This window comes from Pagrus pagrus (assembly GCF_965226575.1).
Source record: "Pagrus pagrus genome assembly, chromosome: 5".
Taxonomy (NCBI): domain Eukaryota; kingdom Metazoa; phylum Chordata; class Actinopteri; order Spariformes; family Sparidae; genus Pagrus; species Pagrus pagrus.
The window spans coordinates 16403209-16421123 of record NC_140189.1 but is presented as its reverse complement, the minus strand read 5'-3'; the positions used below and the strand labels follow the sequence as shown (position 1 = coordinate 16421123).

At 43.7% G+C, this 17915-nt stretch overlaps 1 protein-coding gene across 2 annotated transcripts in view; it reads left to right on the top strand.

Moving 5' to 3' along the window:
• Window positions 1-17915, top strand: part of tenm1 (teneurin transmembrane protein 1) — a 192607-nt gene that overhangs the window by 13262 nt on the left and 161430 nt on the right. Inside the window, exons 2-3 of one of the 2 annotated variants that reach the window (XM_084353147.1) lie at window positions 686-957; window positions 6122-6457. In XM_084353147.1, the coding sequence (XP_084209273.1) occupies window positions 741-957; window positions 6122-6457 (553 nt within the window). In that variant the 5' untranslated portion in view covers window positions 686-740. Of the gene's footprint in view, window positions 1-685; window positions 958-2699; window positions 2954-6121; window positions 6458-17915 lie in introns of those variants that run through there. The other variant, XM_084353148.1, reaches the window with a different exon arrangement.

Sequence of the window (17915 nt, the reverse complement as noted above, 5' to 3'; positions counted from 1 at the left end):
ATCATCGGTTATGGCGGTGTAAGCATATCGCGCCGGACGTTATCAGAAGTAGATTTTGATGTGGTTGAAAGAAGAACAAGAGAATCGGAGCTGAATAGAGCGGAGAGAGATGATTTATCATGTCTCCGTTTGGAAGGGCAGTGACACTGGGAAGACTGGTGTCTAACAGAGTTTCATCATTACTTGAGAATCTGGTGAGTCACAGTGTTTAATGAGAGTGACAGACATGGGGGCCGGCTACAAATTTGTTGATTTATCCACAACTTGTCACTTGTTGTCTGTAAAAAACAGATAAAGACTACAGTAGCAGGAGAAAACAAAAACAACAAGTGACAGAACAGAGAGCTGTGCTTGATTTTGGCCAATTTCTCTTCAAACACAAGCGGACATAATGGCCACCATCGCGGTCCCTTCTGAGTGTATTGATTTGGAACTAACCTTTGGTGTGAAATATGAAAGGAGCCAAATACTGTTTATGAATGTCTGCTGTAATTGGAATGAGCAGATGTTGCAATATTGTTCCACTGTGTTCAATAACAGACTTCTTGTGCTATTTTTCTTCCCTACCCTGTCTGTTCAATCCCCCGTTTCCTTTCATTTTCCTCTGCTGGCTCATCCCTCCTCCTCCTCCCCGCCGTCCTTCCCTCCCTCGCTATACCTTCCCCTCCGTCTTTCTCACCCCCAGACTCTGTGCTCTGTGCTGTGGCTGTGCTGAGTGACTAAGCGGAGCCCTACGAGCCATGGAGGAGATGGACAGTAAACCCTACCAGCCGTTGTCGAAGGGGCGCCATGAGATGGAGATGTCCTACACCAGCTCGTCTGATGAGAGCGAGGACGGCCGCGCCCATCACCGCTCCTACACCTCACGCGAAACCCTGCCCGACTACACGCACGAGCTACGCCTCACCCTCGGATCCCACCGGGAAAGACAAAGCAACTACAGCCAACCGCAGCCAGGTAGCACACTCAGGCCATGCCTAGGCTGAATGTATTTACCTGAATTTAAACACATTTCTGTGTATATGCACAGAAATGGTACTGGCACACATATGGTGGACACAATCATGCACACACAAACACGTGCGCACTGAGGTCTTTAAAAGGACCTATGTGAATTACCCATTACAGTCCACAATGAGCCAGAAGGACAGTCGGAGGCAGCCAATTACCTCTTCTCCACGGAGGTGATATTTCTCTCCCACAGCTAAACTAGGTCAACCCCAAACCTCTCTGGCCTCACCTGGGGTGGAAAACCACCCTTCATTACACACACACTCACCGACACAGACATGGGCGGACATAGGCACACATAGAGACGTACGCTGACACATACACACCGAAAAATTCTTCCCTGCCGGTGACAGGAGGAGAAATGGGCCAGCGCGTGCTGTGATGGATGGCCTTTATGCGGGTCATGTGTGGTGTTAAGAGAGAAGCCGCACCTCATCAGGAGGACGCCGCTGTGCAGGGTTCATAGTGATCAATAGATACTTTTTCTGCTACCCCAACCTCCTGCTACTCTGCAAGACCGACCCACCATGCTAACAAGCAGCATTAGCCATTCATAACAGTTACAACTCCTGACATGCAGGCCACTCCGGGGATTTCATGCTTTGAATGCCACCTTCTATGGATTTTGTCGTATTGTTTGGTAATGCAGCAACCCATCCATGACTGTGAGCTATCATCATGCATCTTCAACGGCTCGCGCAACGACGTGGTGTCAAAGAGCACTTCCTTTTTAACAGTTACTCTGGCTTTCTGTTTCCATAACAAACAACACCGCCTGCCATCAGTGTCATATGGTGAGGTGCAGAAAGACCCCCCAAAGCAGCCTTTGAAATGTCAATGGCAGCCGGTTCTGCGAAGCACATCTGTTCATCTTTGGGCACCAGAGTTATATATAGTATACCCTACCTAAGTAACCAACTGTTAAGGGGGGACATTGCCTCCAGTGACATTTTTTAATGGATTACGCCGTTCCTGACAAAGATCAGCCAATTTGTTTCTCCTCTAATACCCCTCCCATGTTCTTCACATTTTCCTTTATCTTTTAAAGCAGCCCATCTTGCCCTCTCCTCCCTTCTTTTCCTCCCTTCCCTACTCCCATCTGTTTATTTTCCCTGATATTACAAATTCCTCACCATCCATTTAGTCCCACATCACCTCGTTGCTCTTCGGTGCATGAGAGAGCTGACCACAATAATTACGTTTTGTTTGCCTTATTAATTTACTCAAATTAATTCCTTCACGCTTTTCAACATTTTGTTTACAAAATCAGAGCCGAGTCGCAGTATAAATGTTTGAATTATTCCAAAGTAGCAAGAAGCTGATCATTTAAATATGTATGGACCTTTTACCACCTAATGCATGATTTATATAAAATACATAAAATTAAATTTACATAAATAGTTACATGTGGCCAAAAACAAGGATGTAGGTTTGGTTCCAGCTGTGGTCAGGACACAAATAAGGACAAAAAAAAAAAGCAGCTATGTGACTGGTATTTAAATCAATCTAAGATAATACCTTATGGTGAAATGTATTGTATTTCTGAAAAGACTTTTCAAATTGTTTTAATTTGTTTTAATTAGTAGATGATGAATTATAGTTTCCACGTGACGTCACGCTCCCAGGGGAACGCCCCCTTGGAGGGCAAAAGATCATTTCCCGCTGCCCGTCAACGTAGGAGTTAAGTGATAAATTTCGTTCGGACCAAGTTTCATTTTGTTGAAATGCCGGATAGTTGTTGTGCTATCGGATGCACTAACAGACGAGGAGACAAGCCTGAGCTGTGCTTCTACCGAATTCCGTCCGAAAAAGAAAACCCAGAGAGGAGGAGATTGTGGATTTGTGCCATGAGACGTACCTCTGTCCCCGGGGAGGACCAACAATGACAGCCGTCCAAATACACACGTATTTGCGGCGAACACTTCATCAAAGTTAAGCTCAAGCAAACACGAGTATATACTTTTATTAATTATCGTATTTTTAGCCATGAGTCACGTCCGTTTGTAATCGTTTTGACATGGTTTGTTGTCGTGTATCGAGGCGACCAACCGCAGTGGTCTTAATGAATTAAAGTTAGCTAGTTAGCAGAGGAGTTGGGATGCTGCGTCAGCCACAAATAAACTCAAAATGCAATGACTTGGAAATCCCTTAACACCTTTAAGCTTATGTTTAGACTGATAAACTTTGTTAGTGATTGTTTTGGTGATGTCCAGGGTACATATACAATAATAATATTAATACAATAACGTTCAATATCTAGTGTTAGTTAATTAGTACTCACCTTTCTTTGTCGATGAAGAACTTCTTGCTCTTCACCTCCCAAACGGCGGCATTATTTACCCATCCGGATCGAAAAAACATGTAACTGTCCGCACTTTTACAAGATTTCATCCTGGCAGCAGTTTAAGGTGAGGGATTCTCCACAAGGTGGGCAGGGCAGGGCAGGGACCTCTGGCAGGGACCTGGCGGGTTTTAACGGCTGAAATACCGCAGCGGGTGCTGAATATAGATCGCAAGTGCCCAACACTTGTAGTTTACGTCCATATCGTTCCTTGTCTGTGGTTGACAGGTGATGTAAATAACTGTGCGAGGGGAAATTTACCGGCTTTTGCCGTGTCTCTACGGGAAGTCCGGTATGAGCCGCCATCTCGGTCTACTGTTTTGGTCTACTGTTTTTTAGGTGTACTGTTTTGCCCTCCAGGTCAGCGCGCGGGTCACGTGACTGAAAACGATGAATTACTGTAAGGCACCCTAAACGTAGTCTGAGAGACAAAGCTCGGGGCAAATAATGTTGATCTTAAAGCTTATTGCTCAGAGCACGAAGATAATTAAAGTTCCCTCAGATGAGTGTGTCAGCAACTCACAGTTACTCTCATGTGGATTATGGTGATTGGACAGTAAAATCACAATGTTTAGAGATATGATATAAACTCAATCTGTAAGAGGGAATAGATTTTGAAATGCGACACGCCACCCAAGAGTGCAAAAATAAGTCAGTCCATGCCATTTTGTTAGATTGTGCTGTGTGTGGTGATTTTATTAATTTAGGACAGAGGTTCCCAAACTTTTCAGACCATGTACCACTTATTTCCCAAGTACCACCAACTGCAAATACCAAGGAAAACATTGAAAGAGCCACCTTGTGTATAATGGCTATAGCTAGCCTCGCAGAGTCTTATTACTTTCTTGCTAGAAGTAGCGCCACCCAGCCCCAGTGCCAGCACTGGCGGCTCGTCTGCTGTCTTCTCTTCGGCATCAAGGTCATCTGACCTGTCAGGGCCTGTCATTTTTATTTTATTTTTTGACTTTGTACCCATGTCAATATTCCACTCATACTGCTTTTTAGGTCATGTTGGCCGTCATTTCACTTCCTTGGACGCATAGGTCATGTGACGTTCACGCTCACCCTACATGGCTAAACACAAGTGAATTTTATTTTAATGTTTCAGCCAATAACTTTTTTATGTGATACATATATGTGTATATATAACTTTTGTCTGCAATAAAATGAAATTAAATGACAGTTTATGGTCTTTTGGAGTGCAATTTCAGCAAGGCTCTTACATACCACCAGTCGGTACTTGCGTATCACAGTTAGGGAATCTCTTAGGAATAATCAACCTGTGAGTGCAAAAAAAGAAATGATAAAAGTCTATACTAAAAGGACCCTCCTCAGTAGTGGGCAGTAATATTAAGCATGTTTATTGATTAAGTAAAACAGTCAAATCACCACAAACTATTAGACACAGTTCTTTGGGCCCCCCATGAATTTGGGGCCCGACGTAGCAGCTAACTTTACCTGTTTGATTATCAGGCAATCAAAATTACACCATTGGGCAAATTTAATTTATATGTGTTTATCCTCATTATGTCCAGCACTGCTGACAGGGAAATTATAACCCATACTGTGTTGCCAGCTATTCTGATTTCTGTTTATGACAAGTGCTTACAAAACTGGGTGAAAGTGGTGTTAACTATATACATTTTTCTGTAGTGGCTGACAATAATGGCAGGAAATGGGCTGTTATTCAAAAAAACAATGTTTTCCCTCTAATCACTCCAAAATCTCCTCTCTGCTTTTCAGCGTACAGTCAATTCATGTTTGTTGCTATGGGGAAATAGCCTATTTGCTCCTGAATTGCCCTCTTGCAGCCAATTTGAGCTAAACAGTGGTGTATGGTGCTGACCAATCTTGCACCGGTTTAATTCCAGCAGAACAGTGTGTGAGCTGCAGTTGGTCTTGACCCCATCAAACAGGCACAGCAGGACACATCGCTGGTCAATGGAGTGGTCAACAGGACTGTGGCTTTTATTGAAACACTGCGGTTTGTGTTCAAAGGACCTGACCTAACACACATATTAACTGCACTAAGTGAGGAGAGGAAGTCTTCTTTTTCTCCTCAGTGAGATCTGTATAGTTCCAGGCTACAGTGGTGTCTGTATAGATTTCAATTTATTCCATCAGCTCCCTTCACTTCCACTCGTACATTCTAAACAGAGAAGTCAGGTGGTGAGGGAGAAAATTTACTCAACTGCCTCTGCAGAAAAAAAAAAGTGGAGCTCAATTGAATTGAATTGAATTGAAGTGTAACCAGAGGACTAACACAGTATATCTGATGTTCTCAGATAACAGGTTGATGCCTCGGATTGGAGGGCGTTCTAATACCTGAAAGCATATGAGGCTCAATTTTTCCCTCAGTCTGAGTCAATATTAATAAGGTTTGATCTTTATCTGATCTCTTCACCCCACCAAGGAGAATATAGATGAGATCAGTGCTCTGTTTGAGCAGCAGTTCAATACATCTCGAGCTCGATAACACACATCAGGCAGCCCGAACAGGATATAGCTCCACTGCAAATGGTTAAGAAAAATCGAGGGTGGCATTTTGATGTGGACTTGCGCTGCGAAACTTAATAAATGCTTGCTCAAATAACAGCCTGTCTCTTGACATAATTTGGGAAGTGTTCGGTGTTTGGCTTGTAAATGCCTGTCTCTGACAAACACCTGGTCAGCTTAGTTGCTGAAGCAAATAAAAACACATGCCGGTATTAGAGGATTTACAGCTCCTAAGTCTATATGATCTCAATCTGCATGTCTCTCCTCCTCTAGAATTAGACTTCTGTAAGGCTGGGCAGATGAGGAGCCCAGACTACCACATCCACCAACAGCAGCAACAACAGCAGCAGCAGCAGCAGCATCAGGAGGAGGAGGAGGAAGCGCTGTGCTCCGGACCGGCCGCTCACATCCACAGCCGCGGCTACTCTCTGGGGGTCAGCTCGGACGTGGACACAGAGCCGGAGGTGGACCCGTCTCCGAATCACGGCCTGCAGCACATGTGGATGCGCGGCCTGAAGTCGGAGCAGAGCTCGTGCCTCACGAGCCGCGCCAACTCTGCCCTCTCTCTCACTGACACGGAGCACGACAGGAAGTCGGAGCCTGACAATGGTGAGTCTAATATTCTTCTTTGTCCATCAGTATGCAAAATACCCAGAGGAGACACAATTTCAGCTAAGCGGATAATAGTGCACCTTTGATGATTCATTTGTGTGCGTGTGTGTAGAAGGCAGGCCGCTTGTGCATTTCTTCACTCTGACTGCATTTCACATTACATCCTTGCAGTCTTATATTATTAAGTGGAGAAAGTTTCCACCAACTAATGCAAAGAAAAACAACATACAAATTATAACTCTTTTCAAGTTTTAAGTTACAGCCTTGGGCATTTACATGATTGAAAGTCTCAGTTTTTGAACTAATGCTAATGCTTAAGTTCCTCTCTCTTTGAAAGCTCTTTGATGTGACTAAATACAGAAACTGTGCTATTGGTTATTTGCTCTCTGAAGTGAGCTTGTATGGGAGGTGAACCTGAGGTTGACTGGGGATGGAGCCCGAGAATAGTCTGGCGATGAACATCCACAGCACACGGCTCGGGAAGGATTGAATATCCATCGGAAGCTAGGGCAGATTTCGGTTTAAAGCTTCGAGGAAAAGGAATTGTCAGGTCGGACATCTATAGCACCTGACTGGCTGCCTGAGGGCAGCTGACACCCTCCTCTGTGAGAGAACTACAGCCTGGGAGGAAGGAAGAAGTTGAGAGGCGGGGGTGAAGATATGGGGCCAACTAGAGAAGAGTCTGGGAGGGTGCCAGCTATCTGTCTTGCACTGCTGGGCTTGGCTTGGCTCCCCGCAGATGGAGAGTTAGTTAGAGGTGCACACAAACAAAGACAGAGCTCTCCAACCCATCCCCAAGGGCACTGTCTGTTTATGTGCCGCAAAAAAGGTGGAACGCATTCAGCGGCTGGGAAGAGGAAGGGTGATAGAGGAAGCGAGAGAGGGTGAAAAAAGGAGAATGAGAGAGGGGAAGAATACGAGACAGGGAGAGCAAAAATGCTAATGAGAGAATAGAAATGGTAATGTAATGGTATAATTAGAATGAGAATAAAAGGGAATGAGTGGTTGAGGGTAAAACAGGTGAAGGAGAAGCTGGTTTCAAGTGAGTGTTAGACAAAGATGGTGGGAGAAGGAGAGGGCTCAGTCAGGGGAGGAGAGGGATCATGCGAAAAAGGCTTTGGGATGTGCTTGTTTACGTTCGGGTTGCACCCAGGGGTGCCGTTTAATGACGGACGGATTGGACATGGATTCAGCCTCATGCAAAATCACAAGATGGAAGAAGCGAGCGTGAGAGTCAGAGAGAGAGAGAGAGGGAGAGGGAGGGAGTGCTTGCGGCATTACACAGTAATCAATTTGTGATGGCTGTGTGCATATGGACCAAAGTTATTACCATTTGAGATGAGGGACTCCATCTTTATCCAGGGTCAGAATGAAAGCTGCAAAAAGTGGAGAGGCAGATGGGCATGCGGCAGAGGAAACAGAAGCAAAATGAGGATGGATGAAGTCGCAGAAGTGAGAGGAAAGGATTTGAATGTTCAAAGCATTTGGCTTTTCTGCTACAATGCACCAGGAAAGCTGGTTTATGTGCAGATTTCATGTGTCACACGAAGAGCTGTACAGTACGTTCTATGGCTCTCCAAACCCCGACACAATCTCTCTCAAGAACATGTTCTTCCTTTCGCTCAAGCATCACCCCTCGCAGCTCTCCCTGTCTTCACTCGCATTGGTATAATTTACTTGGCAACCTCTTTCTCCCTCTCCACCGCCAACACCCCATTTATTCTCATCCTCTTCCTGTCCATCTCTCTCTGACACGTGGCCAGGTGTGTCCATGCGTGGCATCCTCTAATAGGAAATGCATTATGGATGTCACATTTCTCTCCATCAGCACAACAAAGTCTCACACGCCCCTCTGTTCCCAGTGATAATGAAAGTTAGAGCCACTCGCTAAAAGACGTCGGCGTAAAGGGGCTGAAATCAAAAAACTAACGTCCCTGCCAAAATGAAAGTGCATTTTAAGTCGGCCCGACCTTGCTCTCCCTTTGTCTTCAGAGCTCGCCCCCTCCCAAACCCATTAATGATGTCAGCTTCAAACTGGCAGGAATCCTTTTGTTCCTGGTCTGATTGAAGCTGACAAGTCAATTTAGTCAGTGTGTGTGTTTGTGTGTGTGTGTGGATTTGAGTGTGAGAAAAATAAAGGGAGGGAGGGACAGATTAAGAAAGAGTAAAGCAGAAAGCAGATTTGGTTTGTGTGTTGAGCCACGTCTGTACAGATGTCTGTCTTTATTCTCTTTCATGTGCGTGTGTGTGAGTGTCTGTGATGGGGTGGCGGGGGGTGCATGTCCAACTGTGACACCTCCCCAGAGGAAGGCTGTAGGCATTCTCGAGCACCAGTCAGACCTGCTGACAAACTCCGGAAAACATCAACACCCTGAACTGACGACAGTGCACCGTTAGAGCAGAGGAGATTGGCAGTAGAAAGACAAAATGTAGTTCAGCTTGAGTTTACTGCTGACACACACACACACACACATCACTTTAACTCCATGGACAAAAGTATGTGGACAATCGTGCATCTGCATGACAATTCAAAAGCATGTGCAATAATATGAGTCTATGTAGGGAAAGCTTTCAGGAGGCTTTGAACCTGCTTGCTGCGGGGATTTGCTCCCATTCACACAAAAGATCATTTCAGTGAGGTCGGCTTGCATTCAGCCTTCCTGTTCTTTACAAAGGTGTGGAATGTGGAGGAGGTCAGGGCTCTGTGGAAATCAGTCACGTTCCCCTAAACCAAATTTGGACAACCATTACTTTATGGACCTGGGCCTCACCTAAACTGTCTGAAAAATCATTTTATTTTTGGCAATAAGAACTGATTGTGGCGCAGGGGCCTCGATAAAAACAGACCCAAACATAAAAAAAGAGCAAAAAAGATAAAAGAACTACATGACATATAGTGGATACAAGTGGAGGAATAAACGTATGCGCTTTGGCAAGAATTAGATAAGAGGATCGATACCACTCTCTTGTCTGTCCATCTGTCTGTATGGTGCAGGAGCTAGGCGGCAATTAGCTCATTAATCTAAAACAAGGAGAAAGGGAGAAACAAGCTAGCTTTACCAGCTAATTCTTGTTTGTAAGTACACAGTACACAAACATAACATGTAAAAGTAAACTTGTTGTGTTGTGTGTATAAATGAGCTTTAGAGAGGTTACTGTCCCTATTTTTTAGGGATTTAATGGTCGATACCAATACTGATTATTGTAATCAGGAGACCAATAACTGATATTTGGAACCCATACATTTGCAGTTAAAATTAAAATCTTAGTGTCAACATTAAGAATAACCAATGATGGAAAGTAACTTACTACAATGTACTCAAGTACTGTATGTAAGTACCATTTTTAGCTACTTTACTTGAGTATCAGTTACTTTGCAGATTCAAATTATTCATTGTTAGCAGGTTATTACTCATGATATGTAACCAATCAGACAGTGTTGTTGACATCGAGTGACTGCAGACAAAGGATGCTGCATCAGAGCCAAAGTAGTGCATTTTAAAATCAATTTATTGTATCAGCAATCGGACATAAAAAACATCAATACTGATAATCGGTATCGATCCTGAATATCGGCCCCGATACTATCCTAGTATTTTTTAACTATGGCTAGAGCCTGGCTGGTTGTGTCACCTGTGCAAAAGTAATATTGATTAACTCTCACAATGAAAGCAAAGAAGCATATTTTTACATCTGGTGCATGTAAAAGATCTTGGAAGGAAAAAACGGTCCACACCAACAGAAGCTCCTCTCTCCCAAAGAAAACACTGCTCCTGAAACGCCTCGTCAGTAGTTCCGCCACATCACACTTGGTAACCATGTCATACATTTGCATAATTTATGCCAAGCGGCTAATTTGGCACATGAGAGCTAATTTAGCACGGCTGCTCTGTTGCTGTTAGCGGTGTGGGTTAGGCATGTGTGAGCTGACCAATCAGAGCAGACTGGTTATTCAGGAGGGGGGACCTTAAAGAGACAGGAGCTAAAACGGAACGTTTCATTCTCGGAGGAATACAGAGCTGCTGCACTGGAGAGTATGAGAAAACTGATGTGTTTATGAGCGTTAAAGAATATAAACCTATTCTCGTAGTAACCGAAAATAAAAGTATGAACCTGAAAATTTGCATAATATGTCTCCTTTAATAATGAACTATTCCTGTGATCAATATGAAAATCTTTCATTTCATTTTTCATTTCAATTGCATTGAAACAGAATGAATTGCTGAAACTGAATTGAAAAATTGATTGCTGGAATAAAAGCTTTGAGAAAGAGAGGAGGAGGGCTGATGAGAGAGAGAGCAGATAGATTCGGTGTCAGTCCTCTGAATTACTGCAGTGTGGAATAATTAAAAAAAAACTACATTAGCTTTATTATCTGGGTTACAACACTGTCTTACAATGAGATGCTAATTAATTGACCACTTTTCATTAGTTTAATCAGTTGCAGATTTACTCTAGGCTTTTGTCTATCTTTTTCGCTTATCTTCTTTTCCTCCACTTTGGGGATTGACACATTGGCACATAGCAGACGGCCTCCTGGTTTAACATCGGTGCACTTCTCATACATTGTCGTCCGAGCAAAAAGGGTTGCAAGGCAAATGCAAACAGCAGTCCAATGAAAGGCTCTATCACTCATTATGGCAGATAACGTTCTGTGCTAAAATGCAAATATCTGTGTAATTACCATGGCCTGAGTAAGCTCTTGATTCTGACTGGCCGCAGGATGTCCATTATTTTTTAAAAACTTGACAACTCCCTTATAACTGTCTGATCGCAGCGCTAAATTAATACACTAGAAAGGTTTGAGTGTTCCATTTCCGCCATACACTGCAGATAATGGTTTGAAGAAGATGGGTTTTCAAATTGCCTCAAACATTTAGAGTCCCCGAGTTAGCAATCAAGCCTTATGAAAGCCGTAATACTGAAAAACACGCTTCAGTATGGATGTAATCCCTCTGCATCAAGACATGTTAGGCCACATCAGCTGATCTGACTGGGCGGTGACACTGCGCCAATGCTAGGGTCCAACAAACAGGACACAATGGCATAAAACACCATATAAATAAAACAAATAAATGATATGTGCATTAGTGTTAAGTATTTATGTGGTATTATCTCTGTTAGGCAGGCTGATAGTAGATGAATATTTCATGGCATCGTGTTGCTATATGAATATTAAAACCCGGAGATCATGTGATTTAACACTCGACAGAGACAAAGCAATTTGAAGAGAAAAGCAAGTCCCTTCCTTGTTAATTGTCATCAAGCATGAATTTATTTACACTTGACAGCTTGTGCCTCTTGAATTCATTTTGAGCACATTTTCAAACTAAATTTCTTCCAAGTATTGATTCATTTGTTCATGTGTAAAATATTAATTTTTCAACCGTGGAATGATCCAAGATGGGTGGCAGAACTGCCAACAGTTAACTAGGTTTTGCTTTTTCAAACTTCAAACTTTGCTGCTTTTCACTTTTTCATATCTTTTGTGAATCGTACATTTGGGACTTGGAGTGTTGATTGGACTACACAAGTCATTTGAAGACATCACAAACAGCTCTGGGTAATTGAAACATACTGATTTTTGTCTCAGATAGTGTGATGATGAAAATAATGAAATTAAAAAGTATACAGTACATGAGGGGATAACAGTCTCGTTTCTCAGTCTCAAATTATTTCTGTGCAATGTTTTCCAGATACATTGCACTCTTATTGCTAATTCAAAATGTGCCGTAATTGCTACAGAAAGGTTCCAGAAGGCTTTTTTCACATCTATCCTCACTCACTGACATTTCTTATAAAGTGCTTGTGCAATACATGTAGAAAAAGCAAAACGAGTGCTCTCCGCTGTGAGAGTGTAAAAGTTACACTGTGAAAGGGTAGAGTCGATGCCTGCCAGGTCTATACTAACCAACACTAAATGAGGCATATTGCCCCAAAATAGATTGCTGCCATTAGACCTTCAAATAAAGTCATTTAAAATATTTTTTTTTTCACAGTGTAGCTGTTGTCCTTGCCTTGAAATTAGACAAGCATGAATGTTACCTTAAACATAAATGTTACATCCCGGCTATAAACTAGGTTGTTTGAGGGCCTGGGGGACTACGCAATGTCACAGAGGGCCTTCGTATCCTTTATAAACATGGTCCATTATTTTTATAATGATGTGCCAAAGTTTTGCAGTCAAGTTTGGCCAAGTTGTGTTCAAGTAAGTGTGGCAGAAGGTTAGCAAGGGCGTGGAAACAAAGGGTGGTAGAGTGTAGTGAAACACTGACCTTACGGTTTAATGAGCAAGCATACGGCACAGAGAAAGACAAAGGGAGGGCACGGAGAAGATAGGAAGACAGAGAGGCTCGCTGGCAAGTAAAGACACTGCGCAGGATCAGAAAATCATGGCGTGGTTTGGCTTTAATACCTGTATTAATTTTATCTAGCAGTCATTCGATATGTGCCTTCACTGCGTTTGGATCGCTATTTAGACGAACTGATGGAACCTGGTGAAATAGCAACAGGTGTTACACAGAATTAGATTTAGATTTCAGATGGGAATCCGAATTTCAGGACTTCTCCACTTTATGATGCAATTCTGACATTTATTAGGCAATCTGGACTTTTAATTAGATAGTGAGGGAATTACAAATGTTTCATGTGAGCTCCCTTACTCAACAGTGTCAGATGGGAGCATTTAAGCGTTGTGAATGAAATGGGTTTTACATGTTTCTGCTCCTTCTGATGTCAGAAGACACAAATCTCCTTTTGGCAGCTCTGCAGCTGTGATAACCTCAGAGGAATCAGGAAACAACAATACCCTCAGAAATAGAGACATCCGCAGATGTGCCAATACGACCACACATATGGACCTGGACAGGCACACAAGCTGCATCCGAGTGTCTCCTCTCACCTCCCTTGTGTGCTTGTGTGTGTGCGTGTGCGAGCAAGAGGTCTAAGAGGCAACACCAGGCAAAGAAGCCCTGCTCTCTAACTTCCTTCTTGCCTTCCCAAGGCCCAAGGGGGTTTGCAGGAATGGATTTGTCTATTAGCTCGTAAAGAACATTGCTCAGTGCCATATCGATCATCTGAGCTGTAACGTTTAGGGTCTTTAAGTTGTAGAGTTGATCTAGTGGTACACGGACTCCCCTGGCTATTTTACCAGAGTGAGAGATGATCAACTTAACCCTGGTGCTGCGCTTGGCCAGAGGAAACGCTATAAACACGTCCGCTGGAGCCAGAAACCGTTTTTATTGAACCGGCCGCTCAGCCATCCCGCAGAGGCTGAAGAGCTACCATGAATCCGCCAGGTGCCTCATTGTAGCAACAGTGCAGTTGTGTGGTTTTAGTCTCTTTAATAGCAGTCTCATCACGTAGTTAGCCATGCTTCTGCTCTTGACAAGCTGTCAGAACATCAGACCCCACCATGTTGTCCTAATGATGGACCTTTACAGTTCACTGATCCAAAGAAAGACCAACCGGACTGTACTACTGTTTGATGGGGGGTTAGGGATGTTTTATTGTGTGTGTGTGTGTGTGTGAGAGAGAAAGAGATAATTTTTCTGTTCTGTCTCTCTGTGAATGCTTACGCCCCTCCTCCATCCTCATCTCGCTGCCATGGCAACAGTCATCAAATCAGAACATCAGCGGTAGCTTTCATCTTGCGCTGTCCACCGGCTGCCTACAGGCTGTCTGTGTACATAAACTGCATGATGGAAACATCACAGAGTCCGGCCTCTACTTGCCATTTTAATAAGCGGTCACATCCAGCACGATTCCACGAACACCTACACAGCAGAGAGGGTGAGAGGCAAGCCGATTTTTTTTAATAAACAGCAGAATAAGCGGGCTTAAAACTGTTTTCAGTTCCCAGCGCTGTTGGAGTATTAAAATGAGAGGAGAGGCATGGTGAGTGGCACATGAATAAGCTCACAGCAGAAGGGAACAATAGCCTGAGAGTGTACCGAGAGATTAGTGCAAATCAGAGTGTTCTGCACTGGGGGAGAAGGGCTGAGAGGGGGCGGAGGACACAAAGGTGCCGGTACTGTATGGACACACACTCAGATGCCCACACACGCTCATGCTGTTTAGTGTTTAGTTTGTGCGAGGGGTCTGTGGTGGAAAATGCAGCCACAAGACAGCTGGAATGACAAGGAAATTTCTTAAAAATAAGAAGTTTCGACCTGAGATGTGGCCATGGAGGCATAAAGAAAAGACGCCAGCTTCGATAAATGGGCAGCTAAAAGTGTATTTGAACAATGATGGAGAAAGGAAAGGAAAAGTAAGCACATCAGGACCGTTACATCCGGCACAATACCGTCCTCAGTGTGGATGAATGCGACCTGTCGCTGAATGAAAAAAGGCTGAATAACGAACCTACAGGTTCATTGTTATTCTGATAATCAGAATTGTCACCTGAGCCCGCATAGGGATTCAGATGCATTTACCAGGAGGATGAGTGATAGTTATGACAGCGCAGTGGTTTCCCCACCATTAACAATCGCTGCCATTTTAGTTTAACTGCATGTAGTAATAGCTGTTCCTCCGTCGCAGCCGTCGTGTTACTGCCAGCGACACTTCTGCCATAGCTGCGCCAGTGCCAGTGTTAAAGGCTGCCATCACAGCCATGGTGCCAGTAGTAAAGGCTGTTGTTACATGGCACTGTGCCCTGAGCCTGTCAGACCTCCAGGGTGTGTACACCACCTGTCATTATCAGCTCTCAGCCCTGGCAGCTTCGGACAGCTAATGGTCCACTGGGTCTCACCCAACAATCTGCTGACCAGTACGAGCACTGCTGGTTGGATGGCTGGACACCTACGCACACACATGCCCATGAACACACTGACATGCAAGTGCACAGTACAAACTGTCCACATATACAACAAATGAGAAAAATAACTTTTAAAGTGACGAAATGAAATGATACATGAGCTAATTTCACTGGGATGGACTTCTTTAGTCGCTGGAGAATTGTCCGTGTGATTGATAGTATTGGATTGCAACCTCGTCACACGCAGCTTTAATTGAAAAAGCCACAATAGGACTTTGGACAGCCATTAATTGTTACGGTTAATTAAGGTAAACATTAAATGAAGAGAGTTTTAATTGGTTTCTCGTGATGAGGGTAGGGATCTGGGGTGACCAGAATCTGCATATGTAAATAACTGAAGACTCCTCCCGGCCTCAGCTAAACTCTCTCTGCCTCTCTCTCTCTCTTTCTATTTATTATTTTCCTGTGTTTCTGTCACTGTCTTCCTCTCTCGCTCTCCTTTTTCTCTGCATGCACTCAAACCCCCACCACACACACATTCACACACACACGTACACACACACACACGCACACACAAACAGATCCACACACCTTGGCCCCAACCAAGCTGTCAGCAATACAAATGGGGCGCTTCTGTCAAGTGACATTGATGTGATGTATGTACATGCTAAATGCTAAACTGGCTCTCCCTGAAGAGATGCATCAGTTAAGATGAGACATGACAGATTGGCGTAAGACATCACCTTCATATTTACAATCCATGGAATTATCCCAAGGCCCACAACATTCAAGCTAGGCACTGTTTATTTTTGGCATTTTGTTTTTGAAAGGATGTTGTGCGCGTGCCCACTGGTGCTCATCATAGCACGTTTGATTGACCACTTTCTCCTTGCGCTAAAGGTTCATTTATATGCTGTCAGACTGTGGCAGGGATTGCGATGTGTACATATGGAAAATATCACAGATACATCAAATTGTAGTCTTTTCTTTCCCATTTTTTGTCCTCTGAACAGCTGCCACCTGTGCCGGAGGAGAGGGCGTTAATGGCGCTCCCAATCACTTTGCTAGATAGATCACCCTAACACTGGTTAGATAATCATGCTGTTAAATAAATAGCTTCTTAAAATGCTTCAGAATCCTACTAAAAGCATGAGCATTTTATGGGTGACTTGGGAAAAGAGAGTGGTGGTGTCAGGGGGGAGGGGACGGCACTGAATATGCATTGCAGTGTCTGCGGTTGAAAGTGTGTGTACGTGTGTACATTAAAGTGTGTGTGTGTGTGTGTGTGTGTGTGTGTGTGTGTGTGTGTGTGTGTGTGTGTGTGTGTGTGTGGATGAGGCTGGCAGACAACTGGACGGCTGCTCGGTCACCCGGTCACACTGCTGCAGTGGAACAGCTTCTCATGGCCAATGCATGGCTCTTGCCAGTGTTTCACAAAAACTGAATGTGCTAGCGCTGTCCAAACAGATGCTCAATGCCATTTCCAGATAGTGTTTATGTGTGTGCAAGTGCGGTGGGCGTTGTGAGTGAGCGTAGGTGTGTAAATGGATGTGCACCAGTGTGTGTGTTTGTGTGTGTCCGTGTGCCTCCAAGTGAGTGTGCGCGCTGTATTCATGTCTGTGTGTTTAGTTCCAAACAGATGTTTTCTCCAATGTGTGTGTACTAGCTGAATCAGATCAACACCAGCCGGTGCAGTGAGTCTGGCCAAGGTGGATAATATTCAGTGCATGCTGTGGCCAGTACTACAACCACACATACACACACACACACACACACACACACACACACACACACACACACACACACACACACACACACACACACACACACACACACACACATTGAAGAGAGTAGGTAGAGCAAGATGTAGAAAGAGCACATGCAGGCAAACCTTAATATTGAACTTGAGCATTAGTTGACTTCTTTATGAAAACGGGAAGTAAACTCAACATGAACCATCAGGATTGCAAATAACAACCATTAGGACATTGGAAGCTGTCATTAAGAAAAGGAAGGCAGGGATTAAAAGTGCATAAGGAGGTGGTGGAAGTGGTTGTGAGGTGTAACAAAATGAATGGACTGTGGTTATGTACTTACACATGTCAGGCTTTTCGTTCTAGTGACTAACATAATAGTCCGTAATAATAATCTATTTTTGTAATACTTTGGTTGAGAGTGCTGTCACCAGCTGACTTTTGAATGTTTCGAGCTGACTTCTTAAGTACGCCTTGATGGCTACGTGATACGGTGGTGAAACACTGTAGCTAAAGCTACATGTCAGGCAAAAGGTCATCGTCCTTGACAGCTTATAATTGGTGTAGAGAATATGGAAAAAGAATAGCACCATTGTTCTTGTATTTCAGGTTAGAACTAGTTAGTCCTCATGTCACAATATCAGATTCAAAAAATTATGTGGAAAAAGTAAGATTAATGCATTATTGTTGGTATACTTTCAAACAGTATGTTTCACTTTTTACATTTAAAAAGAAAAAGCTTTTAGGAGGAGAACTAGCCAACATGTCTTAGTTAACACACTTGGATGTGGTTCTGTGTTAATCCACTAAAGATGACGGCCATCATTTTGTTTACTTTATTTATTTGACATGGACGTAACAGTCACGTGCTGCAACGAGCCCCAGATGCACTGCACTGTGTTTATAGCAAAACGCCAATTTACAACACCTCTCCACGGGAAGC